This window comes from Acanthochromis polyacanthus, chromosome 12 (genome assembly GCF_021347895.1).
Source record: "Acanthochromis polyacanthus isolate Apoly-LR-REF ecotype Palm Island chromosome 12, KAUST_Apoly_ChrSc, whole genome shotgun sequence".
NCBI classification, from domain to species: Eukaryota; Metazoa; Chordata; class Actinopteri; family Pomacentridae; genus Acanthochromis; species Acanthochromis polyacanthus.
The window spans coordinates 2,452,401-2,476,179 of record NC_067124.1 but is presented as its reverse complement, the minus strand read 5'-3'; the positions used below and the strand labels follow the sequence as shown (position 1 = coordinate 2,476,179).

The window sequence follows — 23,779 nt, the reverse complement described above, 5'->3', positions numbered from 1 at the left end:
AAAAAATTTCTTGCTGCTCCCCAACTTTAAGCCCCCACATCTGACAGAGGAGGAGAAGTCCCAGCATGGCCAAACAGGAAGCACTCTGAGGGAGGAGAATTATTTTAGGAAAAGGTTCTGAGGAGCTGACGTTTGTTTGTGCGCACTGGAACTTTTACAACACTGGAATGATGGAGCAACTGGAGCAAAAACAGTGATGTCAGACTAAAAACTCATGTCAACAAAGAGTTAATCAGCAGTGGTTAATTCAATTGTTTGACACATTTTTCACATTAAACCAAACGTTTTGCATATATTCATAAAATATGCTGTTCTCTGATACTTTAGGATCAAACAAATAGGAACCTGAGTTGCAGCCCTAACGAGTAAAAAATAAATTAAAAATAAGTGAAGTAGACGGAGACTGGGTGTAAAAAAAAAACAAGTGTTCTGGGGACTGAAAACGTCTGACCTATAACTGACTTCACGGTGTGATCCTGCCAAAGGCTCCAGTGTTGCTAGAGTGTGTAGTGTGTGTGTCCGTGCATCAGCTCCATGTGGACAAAGCATCATACTTGTGGTTCTTTCTGCTTCAGTCGAACGGTTGGCTCTGCTCAGCGTGCATGTAGTTGTTGTCTCCAATGATGACACAGTTGAGGTGGGAGCTGTGGACGGTGACATTCAGATGCTCTGCTGACAGAGGGAGAGGCCAGAGAGGAGGAGGTGGTGGAGGGGGAGGAGGAGGGGAAGTCCTCCGTGGTGCCTCTTGCTGTCCACAACCACAGCTGCTCCTCACATGACCTGAAACAGCAGCAGGTTTGTACTTCTCATGAGTGCAGGCTGAGTGCTGTATTTCAGTGATAAACTACTACATTATTTGGTGCAGCTACAGCAGAAATGTGTACATAATGATATGATATTAAATTTGTGCCTGCGATATTTGACCAAAGCTATAAATATTGGACAACTAGGGGAGTTACAGCTTGGTGTGTTGTGGAGAATAATAGGAAGCTGGAGAGTTTCCATAACCTGAAACAAAATTACCAACTTGGAAAACATGATTTTTTGCTATCTTCAAATGAGAGACTATTATAAAAAAGAACTCCGGGTAGATTCCTCTATGGAAGAGAGCGATATGGTTCAAATAATGACCAAAGCATACAAAGGCAGCAATGTTAGGACAATGTCAATTCCATATAAAGCTTTAGTAAATGCAGACAAACATACAACTAAAAACGTTAAGACAAAATGGGAAAAAGAATTCAATATAATAATCAAAGAGATAGATTGGCTGAACTTCATCACACGACAAGTTGCTCTCGAACGTGGAGGGAGTTTGCCTGGAAAAATATCATATGATTTTTTTTTTTTTACACCAAAGCTAAAAGTAAACAATTACAGATACATCAGAAAAGCTGGAGAGAATGTGGAGGATTAGATGTCCACCATTCACACATTTTCTGGAAATGTCCAAAGCTTTCAGAATTTTGGAAAATCATCTATAATGTCCTGAGAAAAGTACTTGGTTATACAGTCCCGAAGAAACCTGAATTCTTTTATTTATGCAATTTTGATGATGGTACTGTTCATGACTGTGATGAACATTTGATAAAGATAACGTTAATTGCTGCAAAAAAAAAAGCATAACAAGGAAATAGGGACAAAATACTGTCCCATCAAAGAAACAATGGATAGCCACAATTGAGGACATATTCATCATGGAAAAACTAACCCACTGATTCAGACTACAAGAACCACAAATGGACAAAAAATGGAAAAAATGGACATTCTACATACAAAATAATTAAGACTGCAACCCAGACACTTTCTTTGTTTGTTTGTTTTCTTGTTTGTTTTTGTTATTGATGTATTGTAAAATTTAATAAAACATAAGTGTCAAAAAAAACAAATGTGCACATCACACACCACAACTTAGCATAAAGTGCAGCTTGAAATTGTAGGGATTGCTGTATGAGTCAGGCTGCTACCCACCGTGCACATGGAGCTCAGATTCCTGCATCAGAGGCTGACGTTCTGTCACAGTGGACGGGTAGCTCTCGTTTCCGATGACACAGTCGATTAAGGTGGAGTTGCTGATGTTGACGATCAAAATGGTGGACGGTGGACTGCGGAGTGCAACTATTTATGAGTGGGCGAGGCAGAAAAAGGGGAAAGGGAATATGAGAATGAGAAGTTATTGTTCCAGAATGATGTAATACCAACACTGTGACATTGTCAAAGTTTCCTTCAAGTTCCCGAGTAGAGCTTTGCTTCACAAACTGCTGATGTGTGAAAAGCCAAATATCAGAGGAAAAATGAAAGAGCAAAAGGAAATGGACATTTTATGCCTTGTTTGCGAAATTACTCAACGCAACTTTAGCTCAAACTGTTCTTATTCCTGTAAAACAACTACGCATGGAGCTAGTTGGTGGCAAACTGTAGCACAAATTAATTAAAAGTTGAGTCAAAGCTTTACTTGTCACATTTTGCCCCGAATGTAAGGAGAAATTATGCTGTCTGAATTTAAAAGTGTTTTATTGCAAAGAAGAAAAAGTCATGCAAAAAGCTGAGGTTACCTTGTGCATTTGTATCCTCCTCGGGCTGATGGCTTGGAGCTGTAAAGGCAGTGAGAGTGGAGAAGACACAGTTTTACTAATCATGAACTGTCTTTTGGCAATATGAGTGCAGAGAAAGTGAGCATTTGAGTCGTAAAGACAACATTTGTGTCTCAAAAATTGTTGATGTAATTATAGGCATATGCAGTATTTCTAAATTTAAAATCAAAGAAAGTGATCTTACCTGAACAGCATGTGGCTTTTTCACACAGCATCGGTTCTAAAGGCAGGCAGAAGAGCCGACAGGCTCTAAGGTAGCTCTTCTCAGCCATTCTGTGCATCACCTGGACGACTCTCTGCATGCTGGACGGTTTAAAAGTCACTACCTGGAGGGTAAGAACAGACGTAAGGAGTCTTCTTTGCTGCCTTGTTTTAAAAATGAAGACAGCTCAGTCCGTAGAGACAGACCAGGTGGCTAAAGCGGGATTTTTTCTCTTGCAGTGCTGCTGCTGCTTTGCCAGGTCACGTACGGCAGCAGGTGAAGCGGGGATTTTCAGTTATCAACAGAAAATATATGCGGAAATGGTGTTATGTTGGAGGATAAAGTTTTATCCTTCAGCCAAACTAGTTGTCAAGCATTTCTTTCTACCTTTGAAAATAAAGACCCCTCTGTATTCTATCTATTACAGGCTACATAATATATAACTGCATGATAAATACCACAGACATACTCTCGTCCAACTTGTATACTCTATTGTCAAAAATATCTCCAAAGATTCTCACCTGATTCAAAGGACTTCTTTCTTTCATCTTTTCAGTATTATGGCCAGTGAAGGGATGCACGGACTGAGGGTCTGAGTTGTTCATCTTTCGAGTAGTTCAGATTGTATCGCTCTGAGAGCCGCAGCACTGGCTGATATAGACTGGTAGCTTTAGAAAAGTCCCCGCGCATGCGCACAGCAACTCGGGGTTTCCCTTAGATCGACTTACCAGAAAATTGTCCTCAGGATGAAAACACTGAAAACATTACATCACTCTTTGCATGTTTTGCAGCTACGTTTATTAAACGCTACATACCGTCTGTCAAAGAGTTTGTGTGTGATAGTCACCAGTTTTTCATGTGACTGACACAACAATAACACAGGAAGTACTGTTAGGTTTTAAGTTGTGTAGTTATTTCTTATCCCAGCTAAACAAAAACTGCATTAGTCTTTATGCCAAAATTATCTTTATTATTCTGCTGTTGTTTTCCAAGTGTATGCAAATGCAACCTTCATAACACCTCGTAGATGTTAGTTTCACGGCAAAATACACCACTCAATGTTCAGACTTAGTTATCAAATGAGTGAAAGCTGATCATGCGGAGGCATGTTGTTTTCAGCTCTAACCTGTTTTTCACTGAAACCTCAAAATGAGGTGGAAGAAATGAGGTGGAAGAGATGATGCAACTGGCATTCTTGCTCTAAATTCTCATATCAATCTCTTGGATTATCAAATCGAAAAGAAGCTGCTACTTGCACTCTTTTACAATAGCTAGATTGGGGGTGCTATGAAAACTAAGGATCAAATGAGTGAAAGCTGATCATGCGGAGGCATGTTGTTTTCAGCTCTAACCTGTTTTTCACTGAAACCTCAAAATGAGGTGGACGAGATGATGCAACTGGCATTCTTGCTTTGTGGCAAAGAAGCCCACAGTCAGACTTGAACTTTAACTTGTTGGGTAGTAGTGAAGTCTTCAAAGTGGAACACCTTTGAAGTGAAATGATATGATGGTAACATGAAAAAGTCAATGGTAAGCCGACATGGTAAAAAAATAAAGAAACAACTTGTTGAGAGACACTCATTATAGCTGTGGATTGAAATAAACCATAGGTATGACAAATACAAACATATGTATATATTCAAACACGAGACATGAGACATCTTAAATAGGGAGTGGCTGTAAGTCTACAAACCAGTGATCATACCCCACATATTAGAGAAGGAAGCAAAGCACCACTCCACCGAATGACAACTTGACAACTCTCATAATGTGTGTGCGTGTGTGTGTGTGTGTGTGTGTGTGTGTGTGTGTGTGTGTGTGTGTGTGTGTGTGTGTGTGTGTGTGTGTGCCCATGTTTTTGCTATATTGTGGGGACCAAATGTCCCCACAACTATAGGAAAACCGAAAACTATGTCACTTGTGGGGACCTCATTTGGGTCCCCACCAGTTTAAACAGTGTTTTCTTGGCCATGTTGTTGTTACTGAAAAAAGTAAAAGTGCAAAAACGTTTCTTTAGGGTTAGCCATTGTTTTGGTTAGGGTTAGGGTTAGGTTAAGGTTAGGGTAAGGGTTAGGGGTTAGATATGAATGGGAGTCAATGGTATGTCCCCACAATGATAGCAAGACACACACACACACACACACACACACACACACACACACACACACACACACACACACACACACACACACACACACACACACACACACACACACACACATTATGAGAGTTGTCAAGTTGTCATTCGGTGGAGTGGTGCTTTGCTTCCTTCTCTAATATGTAGGGTATGCTCATTGGCTTGTAGACTTACAGCCACTCCCTATTTAAGATGTCTCATGTTTGTACTAAGTCATTTGCCTGATGCATGTCTAACACTAAAATGTTGCAAATAAAAGTGTGCCCACAGTGTGCCAGAGTCTTTTTGATGCTTTTGGAAATGTATGTACATACGTACTAGTCAGTGTAGTTTGCGGCCAACCTGTTACTGAATTAAAAGAGTCAAGGGTGATTATGGAGAAGTGCATCTGATGATGCACCTAAATGAGGAATTTAAAACCATTAACAACATATGCATGTCAGTAATACAGCTTATGGAAACAATACAAGGCCTCTGATTGGTGATCATGTAATACTATGTAAGGTAGCATTCCACTCGTGCAGCTACTAAGTTAGAACAATAGTTTTACTTCTTTTTTAGTTTTTACCACCTATAAACTTTGGAAATCCCCTCCAAAGTGTCACAAAATATATCTGAGACATTGTGAGAAGATTAATAAGTAAAGACAAAAGAAACAAAGAAAGTTCCACTATACAAAAATGCCATGTTGAATTTCCATCCTATAATATATGCTTTGTGTGAGATTTCATTTAAATATTTGGGCATACGTTTGACAAATTTAGTGGGTAAATGTATCCTTGATGGGACTGCTGACTTTCTGTTAACTCACAAACCTACAAATTGGTCTGTCTTATAAATGAACAGCTTGCTGTATGATTAAAATTCATATTTTGACAGTAACTAGTAACTATAGCTGCCAGACAAATGTGATGGAGTAAAATTATTATCCTAAATGTAATGAAATAAGAATATATATCGATACACTGAAGTGGATTACTTCCAAGAGCATTTTATGAGTAGTATGATTCTGTGACATTACTCACTGCAGAAGTTGGGTTCACCAATCCTCAACTCCTGGGAATTCTGTTTACAAAGCTCAGCAGTCAAGTTCAAACTTAGTTTTATTTATTTTTTGTCAATAGGTCAGTAATCATTAGTTAATAAGTATGCTTGTTCAGTACTGGCCAACCTCCAAACAACACATCCTAAGTCGGAGGACCAAACCTAAACATGTTATCTGGGGATTGCTGCCCAAAAAAAACAAAACAAAACAAACAAAAAAAAAACATTCTAGTGGATTTATGGAGTCATTTTGTTCCCAAAATGTGAAGTTAGGCACACGGGCACCTGGTGGGAGAGCAGAAAAAAAATCCTGATCCAAAATAGTAATAATAAAAACAACACATCCTAAATTCTCATATCAGCTAATCTCTTGGATTATCAAATCAAAAAGAAGCTGCTACTTGCACTCAGAGAATAGTTATCTTGGGGGTGCTATGAAACCTAAGGATGCCTCATCAACTGTAATTGGATGTAGTTGTAATTGGATGGCCTAGGATAGGAGATTATTTAAGAATGACTGCTATTTGAATTTAAATCGATGTATTACAACATGGTAGTAGGTTGTAGGTTCCTAGTCCACCTTAAAGTACAAACAATTAATTTAGAATAAAATAATAACTTGGATTATTGCACATGGTTAAACAATGATAAACATCAACTATTCTCAATTCACACAAGTGTAATATCTGCAAACAAAGTATCAGCAGCTCGAATCAATGAAATAGCCCCATAAGAACTATTTCATTTTACTCACAGCTGTTTGTTTCTGTTGGTTGCTATTCTCAGAGAGCGTTGCTGTTACCATAGTAACCACACCACAGCTCCTGCACGGATTATTAGAGACTACTGCTGTCGGTGTCCTCTTTGAACTTTAAGGTGAGCATTTGTCCTTTCGCTGCATTAGAACATGAATGTAAGAGGGTTTAAAAAATGTCATTTGTCTTTACTTAGTGCGTGAGAGCTGAAAGTCCTCAGTGGAATATATAAACACTGCAACATCACGTATGAGATAGATTTGTTGTTATTTACGATCTACCCTTAAGAACAATGTCTGTGTTGTTTTAATGTATGTATATATATTGAATATCAATATCACAAGTACAAAAGACATGCATTTTGAAAGTAACCTAATGACATTATAATAGAGTACCACTTTGTTATTATATACAACAGCGATGCTTAGCTAACACTAGCTAACAATTCAAGCTAGCTAGCTATTGCTACAGCAAGTTTATATAGCAAAACATAGTTTTAAATAAAGTCAGCTTATTCAGACTTTTAGACACATGATGCATCTTTTTTTTTTTTTTTTTAAACTGCTGGTTAACTTTTATGCTGTTCTATACGATAATGGAATATAGAATTTATCTAAAATCTAAACTCCAGTATTGAAAATTATTGATGTCCATGAGGGGCTCCTCACCCCATGGCCCTTAAAAGCCCTTCTCTTATACTTTTACATAACATGACAAAAGTATTTATATTTTTGTTCAAACTACTGCACACCACTCTCATTTCAACAGTAAAGAAAAGCGTCTACTTATATATAAGTATGGAATGTATATGTACACTCACTGGTCACTTTATTAGGTACACCTGTTCAATTGCTTATTAACGCAAATAGCTAATCAACCAATTAAATGGCCACAACTCAATGCATTTAGGCATGCAGACTGGTCAAGACAAGTTGCTGAAGTTCAAACTGAGCATCAGAATGGAGAAGAAAGGGGATTTAAGGGACTTTGAACGTAGTTGGTCTGAGTCTTTCAGAAACTGCTGATCTGTTGGGATTTTCACACACAACCATCTCTAGTGTTTACAGAGAACAGTCTGAAAAGAGAAAACATCTAGTTGTGTGGATGAAAATGCCTTGTTGATGTGAGAGTTCAGAGGAGAATGGGCAGACTGGTTGGAGATGATAGACAGGCAACAGTAACTCAAATAACCTCTCGTTACAACAGGAGAATGCAGAAAACCATCTCTGAACACGCAATATGTCCAACCATAAAGAAGATGTTCTACAGCAGCGGAAGACCACACCAGGTGCCTCTCCTGTCAGCTAAGAACAGGAAACTGAGGCTATAATTCACACAGGCTCACCAAAATTGGACAATAGAAGATTGGAAAAACATTGCTTGGTCTAATGAGTCTCCATTTCTGCTTCACAACATGAAAACATGGATCCATCCTGCCTTGTATCGATGGTTCAGGCTGCTGCTGGTGGTCTAGTGATGTGGGGGATGTTTTCTTGGCACACTTGGGCCCTTTAATACCAACTGATCATGGTTTAAACACCACAGCCTACCTGAGTATTGCTGCTGACCATGTCCATCCCGTTAGAACACAGCGGATCATCTTCTGATGCTACTTCCAGCAGGATAATGATCCATGTCACTAAGCTCAAATCATCTCAGACTGGTTTCTTAAACATGACAGTGAGTTCACTGTACTCCAGTGGCCTCCAGAGTCACCAGATCTCAACCCAATAGAACCTTTGGGATGTGGTGGAATGGGAGATTGGCATCATGGATGTGCAGTTGACAAATCTGCAGCAACTGTGTGATGCTATCAGGCCAATATGGACCAAAACCTCTGAGGAATGTTTCCACCACTTTTTTGAAAGTATGTTACGAAGAATTAAGGCAGTTGTTAAGGCAAAAGGGGCTCCAAAGTTTTACTAGCAAGGTGTACCTAATAAAGTGGCCAGTGAGTGTAAATGTATGTAATCTTCTTTTTTTTAAAAAATTCAGACACTTGAGTTCAATGATCATTTTACGCCATGACATTTGTAATCAAAATGGTTTTTCATTTAGTTTACTGTTTTGTCATTTTAAGCAACATTATTCTGTGATATTTTTGTGAAATGTATGTAATTTTCTCATCGTTGGAATTGTAGAAAAGTCTCCCTATGGTGTCTATCTAACCTACCAAACCCCAAATCAAATTTATCACATATTAGGAAGCTAGCTGTACTGGTTCAGCCAACTTGCCTACAAGTTTTACAAGTTTAAAACATAGACAGTCTATGATTTTGAAATTATTAACCAACGATGTTTGAAAAACCCAATTTCCATGTATCCATCCTTTTTCTTCCACTTACATGCTTATAAAGCAGCACCTGCATTACTGCTGATGCTGCATCGATCCTTATGTGTGCAGCGCCCCTAAGTTTTTCCATCATTCATGAACATGATCCTGACAAACTTAAACTCCTTCATGTGAGGCTACAACTTATCCCCAACTCAGAGGAAACAATCCTCTGGTTTCTGTCAGAGAGCCATGGCCTCAGAGTAGGATGTGTTGACTGAACCTGGCTACTGAACCCCTGACTGCAGGCGGCCCCAGTGTGAGCTGAAGGTCAAGGATTCATGAAGTCAACACAACGACATCATCTGTAGAAAGCGGTGAGGACTCTGAAGTTCCTAAACCAGACATGCTCCTTACCTGGGCTGACAATATTACACTTAGCCATAATCTGTCCAGTAAATGTTTTAAAAAGGGGTTGAACCCTTTTTTCCCCAGCACACTTCAATTTCAGAATCAAAAGGAAAAATGATCTCGAAAAACATATAGTGCACATCGGACTGACCATCAAGTCTTTAATGGTTTTAAAAATGTCAGCAGCATTATAAAAAAATCTTAAGGCTTTATATCAGCATTAAAAGAAATAATTCTCTGTCTCTGTGTTCCAAATCAAAAACATGAAGGGCAGAAAATGTTGCTATCATCCAGCTCTTTCAATTTGGTAATGCAAACATTTCAACCGAAGAGACATTTATGCCACACATTACAGCACTGTAATAGAATCTGAGCAGAACTGTTTCCGAAAACTACACAAATTAAATCCTGCCAGTATTAACTGATCACACTGTAACTGGAAATATCAGATAATTGTTGCTAATTCATGGTGCCAAAAAATCCTGAGGTTAATGTAGTACTTCACTACCGTTAGATAACATTAAAAGAATGATAAATCTAGTGTAGACATAGTTAATGTGGTAAATGACTATTGTAGCTGGAAACGGCTGATTTTTAATGGAATATCTCCATAGGGGTACAGAGGAACATTTCCAGCAACCGTCACTCCTGTGTTCTAATGCTACATTGTGTTAGCTAATGGTGTTGAAAGGCTCATTGATGGTCAGAAAACCCTTGTGCAGTTATTTTAGCACATGGATAGAAGTGTGAGTTTTCGTGGAAAACATGAAATTGCCTGGACGACCCCAAACTTTTGAACGGTAGTGTATTTGTGTGATACTTCCGGGTGACGCTAAATTTCCCCGACTGTCCGTGAAGGCAGCACTGAGTGAAACTGCCAGCAGGAGCAGTCGAGAGCGGAGATCATTAGAGAGCAAACACAGCTTCCTGGATGGAAAAGAAACGCAGGGGCAGAGCCGAAACACACCAGGACACACACACAGGCCAGACAGCAGCGAGCAGGACGCTTAAACATGCTTTTAGTTTCTCTTTAGGCCCGTTGCGGGGGTTAGAAAGGCGCCGTCGGTGCGGTCGCAGCGGTGTTAGGCGTTGACAGCAGCTTGTTCCAGCAGCAGACTCGATCAACACATGTGTCTGTGTCTCAGCAATCAGAGCACTGCGGCTGTGCATCTGGACTCCTACACCCAGCGGTCCATCAGCAAGGTAGGTCCCCCTCCGTTATGTGGCTTTTCTCTGCATAACTATGGACCATCCATCATCAAGGCTGTTTGTGAAATCACATCATAAGGTGAACACATTTTAAATGTTGACCTATGCGAGTGTGCAACCTTGAGGGGGATGCAGATGGGTCAGATTTCATGTGTGGTGTAGCTGAATGCACTGCAACAGATTCGATTTTCTTGGATAATAAATGTGCGTATGTCACCGCAAACTGGGATTATAACTGCCTTTAAATCACATCTGTCAGACAGTTACTGTGTTTAAGCTGATCTGCACTAGATCAAGACAGATTTTCAACTTTCTGTGTTCATTTTGCACTAAATAGCACACACTGTCTGTTAGGCTGGAAATCCTCAGTCAGACAGCAGACAGGGAGTGTTTGCAGCTGTACAAATGATGCCAGATGAATCCTGCTACACACTTCCCCAAGCACACACTCCCAGCTGCCTCTCTTCACAACACAGTGGCAGTCTGTATAAAAGTGGCAGCAGCTTTTCACCGGGCAGAACTGGTTTTCTGTTTCTGCCTCTCCGGTCAACAATGATGCTTTGATCCCCTCCCCGTTACCCCCCGTGTCTGGAATGCCACCTAGACCTTGATCCACGAGGACTGCTAATCACCGGATGGTCAGCTCCACACCTAAAAAGAAACCGTTAGTAGTCAAGGGTGTTTTGATTAACAAATTGCTCCAACAGTGAATGCTGGAGTGTAAATATAGGCTGTTTAGAGGCCGGGACTGCAATCAGGATGAGGTTTGATATCAGTACTTAAAGTGACGTCTTTTGCTTGAATTGCTTCAATTCTGGGTGTTAGGAGTTTGTATTGACAGTCAGTGTGCTTAATTTCCCTTGTTTGTGCTTCTAAATTAGCTTTCTAACTATGATCCAATCCTCAAACTTCAATCTGATCGCTGGGTTGCACTCCAATCAGAACTTAGAAGTATTTATGGGTTCTGAAGTTCATTTTTGGAGTCGAGCAGCCTATGAGTCTCCCTCATAGCTGTCATGCAGAGGTGTTCACTAGTGATAAACACACTTGTGCCAGTCTGATCTGTTGACAAACGGTCACCCAGGTAATCTCAAGTTCGTCTAAACTTTGAAGTTGCCCAGTGATGAAAGCGTTGCTCTGTTATTAATTACACATCGTAGTTTCCACGGAGGACAGCGAGCAGACAAGAAAGCTGTTATTTTCCCATGAACAAAAACAGGGTGGTTATGCTCAGGCAGGACGGGACAGGCTGACAGCCCTGTGGGATGATGACTGCAGCCGGCTCAGCTCGTCTGTCTGTAAGCACTGCATGAGGATCGACTATGACTGTGCAGAAATAGCAACGTGAGCTGCTCCATAAGCTCAACAAGCACTCCTGTCAGTGATCTGCATGTATGCCGCCGCTGATCGATGGCACATTATCAAAGAGCGCTCAGTGAAAAATTCAGGGCACTGCTGGTGATGGTGGCTGTATTGATTGAGTTGCTCCAAAGTTTCTTGCCAACTTTAACAGTCTGCTGCAACAGAGAACATTGTGTGTAGGATAATGTGTGATTTCAACAGCCGCTCAGGCTTCACAGTGTGTTTTTAACGCCGCGGTTTCCTGTGTGACCCTGTTCTGTGTGCAACCACTGTTATCCACTGGATTAATCGCAAATCCCAGATTATGGCCACGTTATTTCTCATGCTTTTGGGTATGGACAGAACCAGAGCAATGATTTTTGGGTTCCTGTACCACCAGGTTAGATTTTTATTTTCCATCCACCTGTGTCCTTCTGTACCAAAATGTGTAACTACTGCATAAAATCTGATAAAAAAAGAGGAAGTTACATTAAATTTATGCATCATGCTGTGGTTGAAGAGATCTTTGCATAATTCTTTCGCATTAGTCCATCCTTATGTATGTCCCAATAAATGCTGTAAGTCTTTGTCTTGAAAGTCTGTGCAGATAATCATGGTTACATTGCTTTTTCATGTACGTAGAAGGTCCTCAAACTTGCAAAACCAAAGTCTTCTCCAAAACGAGTTACTCTGCCACGTAGAAAGCACTGCTCGTCATCTGCCTGCCCACTTCCCTTGACAAATAGACAGAAGTGGCTAAATTCAGTTCTGTTTTGACATGTGCTTGAGCAGTTTTTCAACCTTTTCAACCATTTTGATCTTGTTTTTAAAAATTGGCGTGACAATCGACAGTCAATTCGTCCGGTCAGAAGAACTGACAGCTGGTCAATAGCTGTAGGCTTGATAAACACAGACCTTGGACTCTAGCCTTAAAAATGTCATCCATAAATAGAGAAACAACAAAGGATGATGTTTAGGAGTCAATATTATGCAGTAATTACACACAATTCCATTTACTTAGTGCGTGTTTAAACAATGACTAATTCATCTGCCAGGGAGCAAGACGATCACTGTGTATTGTGCAGGGAGTTGGTATGCTAGAAGGAGTTTCAGTGTTTTCTGAAGGGGAAGGAAAAGCAGAGTAACACCCTCACTGGATGGACAAATACTTCAGTGCTTCTTCTGCTTTTAGGAACATGGAGGCTGTAGCTCCTCTCTGTCCCCAGCAGAAGGGCTAGGAGTAGCCTGATTTCTCCATCCTTCTCTCCCTGCCCGGCTGCTTCGCCTCATCATGGCCAGCAGGAGTCCCACCCTGAGCCGGGAAGCCGTGGATTCGGCTCCGGAGACACCTGAGGCTGCCGCTGGCCCCCAACCAGAGCCCGAGATCTTCTGCAAGCTGTGCCTCAGTGAGCAACCATCTGCAGCCACCAAGGAGCTGCAGAGCTGCAAGTGCGTCTTCTGTACATCGGTAGGTAGAGATGACCAGTTTATTCAACTTATTTATATTGGATAATGTTCATATCCAGGTTTTGTTTGAGCAGTTTAGGACACATGAGTTCTTATGGCAGTCAACCCCCAAGAGAACAGAGCTTTTAAGACTGCATTCAGACTTGTATTACTCAAGCTTTTAGTCATTTTGTGTAGGCAGCAAAGATTTCACAAAAGTGATTTAACACCAGACCTTTCAATTTGGGTAATTTAGGCAAATGTCCAATGTTTAAATTACTTGGAATGGGATGATCTCTTTCATTGTGGCACTGCTTCCCACTTTAAGACCTTAAAATAGATCCTGGGCAAGGCTTGCATATTTCCATTTAAGTGAAACAAAGTGGTTTCAACACAGGAGAGACTTTCTCTCGCACTTGGTCTCTTTGAGTTGTCCTTGGAATTTTTTTAGTGATTTATCATTGCTGTTGACAGTTTCTTAACAACTGACAGACATGACCTGAGTTTCAATTTCGGTCCTTTTATGAGAACAGAAGCGCTATCTTTAGAATGCACAGCTATATTATTTATAACAGGAGTACAGAGGTCTGCTTGCTGCTGCTCTCTGCTCATCTAGTGCCTTCCTGCCTGGCACATCAAAACCGAGTGGATTCCAGATAGTGGCAGGTGTTAATCTCTGTTCAGGCTAGCTAAGTTGTCAGCGTTGGACGCACAAGGTCACACAGATAAAGCACACACGCATGCACAGAAGAGCAGTGAGGGACACGGATGTTGTAAACTCTGCTTATCTCGGTTGTGTGAATCTGAAACATCTCCTCCGGTGCGGTTCAAGAGAACACTCCATCGCTGGTGTTTTGATGTGGTCATTTCTACTTGCTGTATGAGAACACAGCTGATGAGCACATGTTTGCTCATTCCAGACTTTTGACATAGATTTGTTTTCTTCCACAGAAAAGTGATATTTAAATGGTTGGATTTTCTGTTCCTCAAAACTGTCTGCCTTTGTGCAATGCTTACTGAGGTCCTCCCACGTTTTCAGATTTCATGGTTGTAGCAACATATGACTTTTGACGTGTGAGCGCTGATAAAGAACTTGTTTATGTGACTTGTAGATTGCCCTGTTTTCACAACAGCTCATTTTCCCTTTCCTCTCTTTGCCCTTTACTCTTGTCACGAGCACGTTGTCCTGTTTGAATGTGTTGTTTATCATTTTTCAGCCTGGATAGACAGTAAAGATAAACTGCTGCTTTCCAAGCCAGTATTTATTTATGATGCGTTGTGGTACAGTTCTCCCCATGAAATGTCAAGTCTAATGCTGCCATGTTGTTCTTCCCTGTCCAGTGTTTGCAGCAGTATGTTCAGCTAGCCATAATGGAGGGTGGGGGTGCACCCATCACCTGCCCAGATATGACCTGCCAAAAGACTGGAGTGCTCCTGGACTCTGAGGTATGCCCTGTTTAAAACCAGGGATATGTAGGTCATGAGGGAAACCAGAAACAGCAAGGAGTTCTAGATGAGGTAAAAGCCATGTTGATGTGCAGATGTGCAGGAAACCGCAAACATGTGTCTGACTTTTGTTGCAAAACATTCCTAGCATTTTAAAGTTGCTGGTTTTACCAGTTAGTTTCCAGGCCTGAGAGCTGCTCCCACACTTCTGCAGAAACCTGAAGTGGGATTTTCACCCTTATGATTTTACAGTTGTGTGGGCTGGATTAAGAGTTGTGTAAATGCTGCGTCTGAGGAAAGTAGAATGCAGTAAAGTGATACCACACAGTAAACACTGCAATGAAGAAGCTTAAACTGCTGACTGTAAAAGAAATGGAAATTCTTCTGTAATCTTTTTCTCATCTGAATGCATCTGGATTAAGACACTTACTGCAAGAGGAACGTCTTAACTAGAGTTTGTTGCCCTTCAGTCTGAATTAGAATTGTTTGTGAAGTTAGGCAGGCGTTAGACAAACACAAAGTTAAAACACACACTGCTAGTTGTAATACTTAATTTAGTCTGTGTTTACTCCTAAACAATATGAGTGATTTTTACTACAAATAACATTAAATTCCATTCAAATGTTGTAGTCTTTTTATGTCAAAGATATGACAATCAATCCGTCTTTTTCCCAGTGTCTGTTCATAGAAAATATGCAGCTGTGCAGTTGAGTGTGATCTGTACTGATCTGTAGCCACAATACTGGTAAAATTTCAGTTATTTTTCTGAAGAAATTTGAGGTTGTTCATAATGTTTTGTAAAGAGATTAGTTTTGCACTAAAACAAAGGGAAATATTTGGAGTTGTTGTTATTTATCGGTTATTATGCTCTGATTTTACCGGTCCAGCCCTCTTTAGATCAAATTGGGCTGTATTTGGCCCCTGAACTAAGAAGAGTCAGCCACCCCAGTCCTTAATGATCTGAAGCATCGTCTTCTCAGGAACAGCTTCACTTTCATTTTGACCACCCGGTATTTTTGTGCCTTGAAAAACATGCTCTGTTTTGCAAACTTCAACATAAGCTCCATGAAGATGAATACTGCCGGTGATCAAAGCTGTGAGCAAATGGAGCGTGACTGAAGCTCCACTCTGTGCTCTGTGATTGCAGATAGCTGGCCTGGCTGCAGCAGATCAGGCTGAGCTGTATCAGCGTCTGAAGTTTGAGAGAGGTAGGTACTGTTGCATTAGCAAGGCTGATGGCAGGCAGCAGCTATTTCAGGTCACGCCAGCAGCCCCACTGAGTGTTGAGCTTCACATGCCTGGGATATTATGGGGCCTTCTCTCCCTTTTTCTTTTTCTGCTCTGGTCCAGTCTTACCCCAGAGGTTACTGGAACTCTGCCCTTATTACCTTCAGCTGAACTATGGATAATCAGCAACATATAACAATAGTAAGAACAACAAACACTGCAGTGATAAATCTGAAGTAATGAGATTTTCAGTGCAAATAAATGATGTGACCACTGTCTAACTGATTGCACCAGAAGTTTCAGAGATGTTTGTGAAGGCTGACGGTGTCTCTGCGCTGCACTCGAGGCCTGCGACTAGAAAGAATGTGGAAATAGCTTTCTGTTGACATTTATAAATTGCAAACTGAGGTTAGTTTGCCTTGCAGCTATATTGGTCTTTTCCAGTTGCACAGTAACAATACGCTGTGGAGCCAATAATGGTTATTGTTTGCTGTAGCCATAAATCATAAGACTCATCTTATTGGAAGTATAAAGAAGTGCAAAGTACAGACTGTTTTGCAACAGTGTTTCCCTTCAGTTATGATTCACAATGAAAGTATGTGCTGGTAAAGGGTCTGAGTCAACATTCAGTGGCTGCTTTTTGTTTGGTTGTGACATTTCAGATTGCATTTTTATTTATTTTTTACTTTTACACTGTAAGTCGTAGTCTTTAGAAGCCTTCTAAACCCTCTAAGAAAACTGTTTGCATTGTTAGATACAGAATTATAAAGGAGAAGAATGAATTTGTGAGATGTTTCTCGTCTTGCTGTGGTTTATGTCTTTACCATCAGCTGCTCTTACTAGAAGCAAATGCTCATGAGCTGATTAGGAACATGATAAATGTTACCAGCCTAACATTGCCATATCAGTGAGAGCAATAAACAGGAACTCACTGACCTGCTGGCATGTTTTTTTATCAGTAGTCTGAGTTTATCTGTTTTCTTCATCTGCTGTTGTTTGAGGTCAGCTGTGTAGTCATAGCTGGGTCTCAAACTGACTCTTCAGTTAACGTGTTGGATGCACTCAGTTTACAGTTAAAGAGAGAATCAAAACCGCTGCCTGAATGATGATGGATTTTTGAAGCTAATATTCATATCACACCGAGGAAGTCCTTTACTAGAAATCACACACAAGTCTGTCAACTAGTGAATGCTAATTATCTGCTAATAAACAAAGATGACCTGATAATGAAACAAACAACCACTATAAACTATCAAACTACTCACTTTCCAGTTAGTATCTTTAAATATCTTTTGTGAGTAATGTTTTCTGGCATGTACAGATTAAATGATGGTGATGCGGATAGGAAACCAGTTTATTTTTCGTGTAGTTTGTTTCTGAATACTATATTATAAAATCTTCTAATCCCATCCTCTCTTTGTCAGAGGTGAAGCTGGACCCCGGTAAAGCCTGGTGCCCGGTGCTTGAATGCCAGGCGGTGTGCAGCGTGCAGCCGAGCACCGAGGGCCAACCTGCCGCTGTGCCCTGCCCGACCTGTGGCACCGTCTTCTGCTCGGGCTGCAGAGGACCGTGGCAGGACGGCCACACCTGCCCCGAGCGCCAGCCAATCATGTCCTCAGCCTCTCATGAAAGCAGGTCAGTCAGCTGGCAGTTTGCTCAGCTGCACTCTGCCTGCAGCCACAGAGCGCCACTGTGAAACTGATACTGTGATAAAAGCAAGAGGAGTGTGTTAGATCAGCGCCGTAAACAAATCCATATTTATCCTTTTTTTTAAACATATGCTCTGCAGGAAAGTCCCATCCCTCCATTTCCAAAAACACCTGACAGTTATTGGGTAAGGATATTTACAGCGCAATGAGTGGATTATTTAAGTGATGTAAATGGTTGTATTTATATAGCGCTTTACATGATATGTCATATTTACACATTCACACACTGATGGTGGAAGCTGCCATGCAAGGCTCTAACCACGACCCATCAGGAGTAATTTGGGGTTAGGTGTCTTGCTCAGGGACACCTCGACATGAGCACGATGGGCCGAGGATCGAACCAGCAACCTTCCAGTTACAAGACAGCCGCTCAACCCACTGAGCCATGCCGCCCCATGATGTGCGGCTCCTCATCCCTCAGTAGAGACCTTGTGCTGAATAAAAACATTATTTCAGGATTAATAGCTTCATGTTCCTCAGCAGTGCCCTCTGTGTAGTCCCTGTTGTAAAGCTACGTTACTGTGCTGCTCTGAGCTGTGCCGCTGCCAGACTGACTGATGTCATTGGGGAGCCACTGAGTTCTATTGGAATTCCATTGTCTCAGTGCCAAAGGGAGGAGGAGGACGGGCACCGAGCCAGTTAGCTCACTGTACAGCAGGACCTGGTCACTGCAGAGAAACGGTGGTCTCTGCAGTCTGCTGTGAAGGATGGAGCAGTGGGCGAGGAAAATGTAGAGAAATCAGCTTTTGATTTGAATTTTTAAGAGCATGATATGCATTTGCCTCAACCAGCAGATCTGTTTGTTTTTCCAACAACAGTTTAGCCAGGACTTTATAAAATGACTTCAGACACAGTTGATTGTCTGAATGTTCAGTTTATTTCTACATTTACAACTCATTTACTTGTATGTTCTGTAATTTTCATTTCCCTGCAATAATGCTCCATTTGTTCTTTCAAAGGTCGCCCCATATTCACATTCAATTCACTTTCTCTAAATGTTTTTACTCTGACACTGTGTTCAAGTTTGTATTTTGCAGTAGCCCCTAAACGATGCTATTTTCTGTGATAAGCACTCGCAATGACCACATGACTTAATAGTTTTCATGTTAGCAAATAAGAATATCCTGATCTAAGAATGTCAATTTACTACAATCTGTATGGGCCTGTTGAGTTTCTTGCCTCCATTTTTGTGCTACTTTTTTGGCTTATTCAGTGGTAGGTGGTGACAGAGGTCATGCCTTCAAAGTTTTGATTGGCTCAGGGAAACAGCCTTCAGTGGGCACAGATCTATAGTAATGGCTACTAAATCTGTAGCTGTGGCCAGTGTTTTATAGATCTCCAACCAGGCTCGCTCCACATTACCACACAGCAAAAGGAGGTCACATTTAAAGCTGCTCTGATCCATAGAAATATATGAGAGGTTGCTGAAAATACTACTAAATATATGAAAGGTTCATCATCTGACTCTTCAGTTCTACATTATGTCTTATTGTTTTGTGAAATGCCTAAATTCTGAGGCTCACATATTTACTGTTTTAGCTCGGTCTCACAGCTCTCTCATAATAGTTACCAGCTGCAACCTGCTGTCAGCAAGGAAGCTCATGTCCACCGATTACACACGACCAGTCCAGCTCACAGGCAGAGATGCAGGCCACAGAGTCACGTATTTATTTTGTTGGTGACCCAAACAGAGCTAAAAGTTGTGTGTATTGGACCTACATTCATCCAGTGGCCTGAAATATGACTCTGACTCCTTGTGTAAACATGCGAATAGCCAACTAACTTCAAATCTTAACCTTAACGACTACCAAAAATGTAAATTTTAAAGACCCCGAGTCTAAAAGCATTTTATCAGCCTTGTGTAATTAGTTTGTAAGTGTAGGATGTCACTTCATAGCAGTACTGAAACCTCCAAGCATGACTTTAAGGTCAGTAGTGGATAGAGCCTTGCATTGTACTTGGAGAATACTACTCTCATACCTTTAGTTCCCAAAATAATTAACCCAGTTCAAAGTGAGCACTGACCCTTCACACTGCAGCTAAATAAAGATGTCACACATTGCCTGGAAGCTCCTGAGGCCTTCCTGGCTTCGTACTCCAACATGCTCCCATTAATGGCATTCCGAATGTGTCTTTCTCCAGGGCCCGCTCTGACAGTGACTCCGACATGCCCATCAAGCAGTGTCCTACGTGTGACGTCTACATCGAGAGGAACCAGGGCTGTGCACAGATGCTGTGTAAGAGCTGCAAACACACCTTCTGCTGGTACTGTCTGCAGAATCTGGATGTGAGTCTCTGCTGCTACCGTCCTCTCTGATGGGATTCATGGTGTTGAACACAAGTTAAAAAATGAATACACTACCCAGCCCCCTAATGTGTGTGTTTAAATGCAGGGTGATATCTTCCTGAGACATTATGATAAGGGACCGTGCAGAAACAAGCTGGGACACTCCAGGGCCTCGGTTATGTGGAACAGAACGCAGGTGAGGCCTCCTGCAGACAGCAGAGCAGACACAGCATTAATTTCAGGCTTGTGGTGAGGCTGCCGTTGTCTGAATGGATTAGCCTGCTGAACCACCCATCCGTAAGGGCTAGACTGTTGCATGCATGGGTTTAATTTTAGTGTAACTGTGCCATCACACCACCACAACTGGGCGTCTTCCCAGCCCCGCTGTTGGATAGAAACGCTCACCAGTAAAATTACACAAATCTATGCAGGGCAGTAAGGTTTTTGTGGCACATTTCTCCCTTTATTGAGAATTTCGGAAAAAAATGACATCAGCGTGTGACTTAACCCTCATTTGGTATCAGACATGGTAAACATTTAGCTTCCCTCTGCTTATCTGCTACATTCAGTATTTATTTATTTATTTATAGTTTATTTAATATGGACCAGTGTATACAATAAACAAGTATAACACTATAACATTTATAGCCAGAGCTAATTCGCAAAGTCCGTCCCTAGAAGGGCTTTTACAGAAAAAACCCCAAAAAACAAACAAGAACAACAGCTTTAATACAAAGACGAATACATTAAAGTTCCCCTTAAACACAGTAAAGTATGTGTAGCTTGCTGTTGGTGTTTATTTTCCACCAGTGTGAACAAGAGTTCCTTCAGACTTTACACTGAAGTCTAATCTCAAATTCCTGCCCTGCAATGACGTGACTCATTCAACAAAACAGTTACAGTTGGCCACCAAACCTGCTTTGTTTCTGCTTTTCCCTGCTCCAATTCCAATATCACATGATTCGTATCAGGTTAGCTGTGAACCTCCTGACTGCGTCTACTGAGACGTCGGCGTACACGTTGTCAAGTGTCTGGAGAGTCCAAGAGCACAGTTGTTTGTTGCCAAGCAGCTCAACTCAGACACGGTTACGCCCCTACCTTACAGGTCCTCTAACGTTTACAGTCTGCTTGGCACTAATTCCTTTTTCCACAGTGACATTCTTTGCTGCTTCAAAACACTTAGGTCACATTTATATGTACGTGTCATTTGATCTATGTGCCTCTAGTTTTAGCTGAAAGCTCTAAATATGTGTTTACTTTTTGAGATATAAGGCAATACCAACCCATATCAGAAAAGCACTCAGAGAGGGGGGGTACTCCACCAAGGCTGCTCAGTCATTGTATTATTTCCAATGGCTGAAATCTTGAAAAAATTTGTGGCAGAAACCATGGCAACATAGAACGTGTCAATTTAATATAGATGTACCCACAAACAAAATGGCCTGGTGCTGAGCACAGGCGTGTGTTGTTCATGTGTACGTTATGTACGGCTACCGAATCACATGACCTAAGTATGTAGCAGGAATTGATGGAACCCAGAAACACCCCCACAATTTAATCAGTTGTTCCTTGGATCATTTCCATCTGACAAGTCCCAATAAGTCCTCAGTGATGGATTTGTAGTGGGATCACAGTCATGTGATCATCAGCAGGCAGCTGATGTAGTGTTCACTTGTTGTCATGGTTACAGTGACACTGCGCTGCTAACGAAACAGAAATCTTTAACAAATCCATGGATCCAGACTATAAGCTGCATCAAAATCTGATCACTTGGTCCTTGTGTCATTTCTGATCTTCCCTGAAAATTTCATCCAAATCCGTTGGTCTGTTTTTGAGTAACATTGCGAACAGACAAACATACAGACAAACGCACATCAATCGTTACATAACTCTGCTGTTCCTTGGCATCATGAACCATGAATGATTTAATACCAGGACTGGTTTCATGTGTGTATATTTGGTCAAACTTAACTCCTTCAATGATTTAAAGTGACAAAAAACACATTTGGGAGCAGGAGAAAATGCTGTGCACGCTGACATAGTGTCACCTTCAGAAGCATTGGTGCTACACAGATGCGCGTTTTCACATCCAACTGACACAGAACAACATTAGAATTCATTAGGACTCATGTCTCAGTCTGTCTGATGGATGCAAGGTAAATATTCACTTCTATTTGTGGTTCAGCACCTGAGACATGTATGTGTCTGTTTGGGTGCTGAATTCTCTGCATTGTTCACCAGCTAGTTGCAACATTTGTGTGTTTCCTGTTGAATGTGGAGTAGGTGATGTTTGGAGGGTTTTCATCAAAGTAAAAACCATGAGCGGAAAGATGCTCTGCAGTCAGAACTTGCACACTGTTGTTTAACCCAGTGTTGACCTGAAGGATTGATGGGTGCAGCTTTAAACATGTTGACATGTTGTCGTTCAGGTGGTGGGCATCCTGGTGGGGGTCAGCATCATTGTGCTGGTGACATCTCCTCTGCTCCTGCTGGCGTCGCCCTTCATCCTGTGCTGTGTGTGCAAGCCCTGCAGAGGGAAGAAGAAGAAGAAGAGGAAGAAGGACCTCAGCCAGCCCGACTCCTCCACATCATAGCAGCTCTCGCTCCCATCTGCCTGCCCAGGATCACGCCACTAACCTCATGAAAGCCAAGACAAGTGCTGCATGGAGGAAAAGAATAAAACTCATGGAACAATGGAGTACTTTTTTATTTCTCGACAGACTGGAACTGTAAGTGGGTCATCCGGATCAACAAGTACAGACTTTTCTATGAAGCCTCAGTGAGAGAGCTGCTCCAAGATAACTCTGGAGTTAGACGTGTAAATATATGAAGAATGAATGTAAGTCACTTTCCTAGCTAATTTTCAGAGGCATAGCAGATAGTAAGTAGATTGACAGCTGTGAGAATTTTCCTGCACAGGACTTTCTCTCTGTAACACACACACACACACACACACACACACACACGCAGTTCAAAGTGCAACGCCACCCTCATGTGCCAGACGTCATGATGCCAAACCAGAGGTGTTAGGTGCTCAAGTGCCTCGCTCTACAGTGCCTGGTGCTTGGTTCGATTTCTTTTGCCTTCCATTCTATCTTTATCTTATGCAAACATTTTTTTAACATTCTGAAAACGGACGACCGTCAGGATCACACAGGGTTGTAAATCCCTAAACGATGCAAAACATTCTCTGATAATGGGAGAAGGCGGACGGCATCACGTGTGCACTGTTGATTCTGTGCTGATATGAAACATGATAGGGCTGCAGTGGTGCACAGAGAACTCTTCCTCTGCGGATGTTTGTCGTCTCCACCTGGCGTGTGTTCCAGACCAAAGGCTCTAAAGGATAATGTGTACTTTTCTAAAGTGTGTTAGTATGTATTTATGGGTTATGTGTGTATGGTGTCATTTCTACGTTTCTGTTGATGTTTCTGCATCAGATATTTTATAAAAGCGCCATTGTAAATGAAAATAAACAATGTATTGAACATGCATCAGACGGTGGGGTTTGCCAGTGACATTCATCATTTCAGGACACAGATGGAAGCACCTGCATATACAGCGTGCACACGGTGTGTTTTTAGTTGAAACCAGAAGTTTACACACACCTTTTTTTTCTCACCATCTGACATTAAATCAGACTAAACTTTTCCTGTTTTAGGTCAGTTAGGATCACCAAAATTATTTCTATTTGCTAAA

At 41.4% G+C, this 23,779-nt stretch overlaps 1 protein-coding gene and 1 long non-coding RNA gene across 2 annotated transcripts; one reads left to right on the top strand and one right to left on the bottom strand.

The window, feature by feature from the left end:
• Positions 1-1,981: 1,981 nt before the first annotated feature.
• Positions 1,982-3,446, bottom strand: LOC127536455 (uncharacterized). The gene is made up of 4 exons (XR_007945446.1): positions 3,318-3,446; positions 2,779-2,920; positions 2,556-2,594; positions 1,982-2,118 (listed from the first exon to the last, which is right to left on the bottom strand). It is a non-coding gene; the product is annotated as an uncharacterized LOC127536455 (long non-coding RNA).
• A 6,226-nt stretch (positions 3,447-9,672) lies between these two features.
• rnf144b (ring finger protein 144B) lies at positions 9,673-23,574 on the top strand. The gene is made up of 8 exons (XM_022209820.2): positions 9,673-10,618; positions 13,158-13,433; positions 14,753-14,857; positions 16,005-16,065; positions 17,509-17,719; positions 19,936-20,080; positions 20,187-20,276; positions 22,510-23,574. The coding sequence occupies exons 2-8, from the start codon at positions 13,257-13,259 to the stop codon at positions 22,672-22,674; spliced, it is 954 nt and encodes a 317-aa protein (XP_022065512.2). The 5' UTR covers positions 9,673-10,618; positions 13,158-13,256; the 3' UTR covers positions 22,675-23,574.
• Positions 23,575-23,779: the final 205 nt, after the last annotated feature.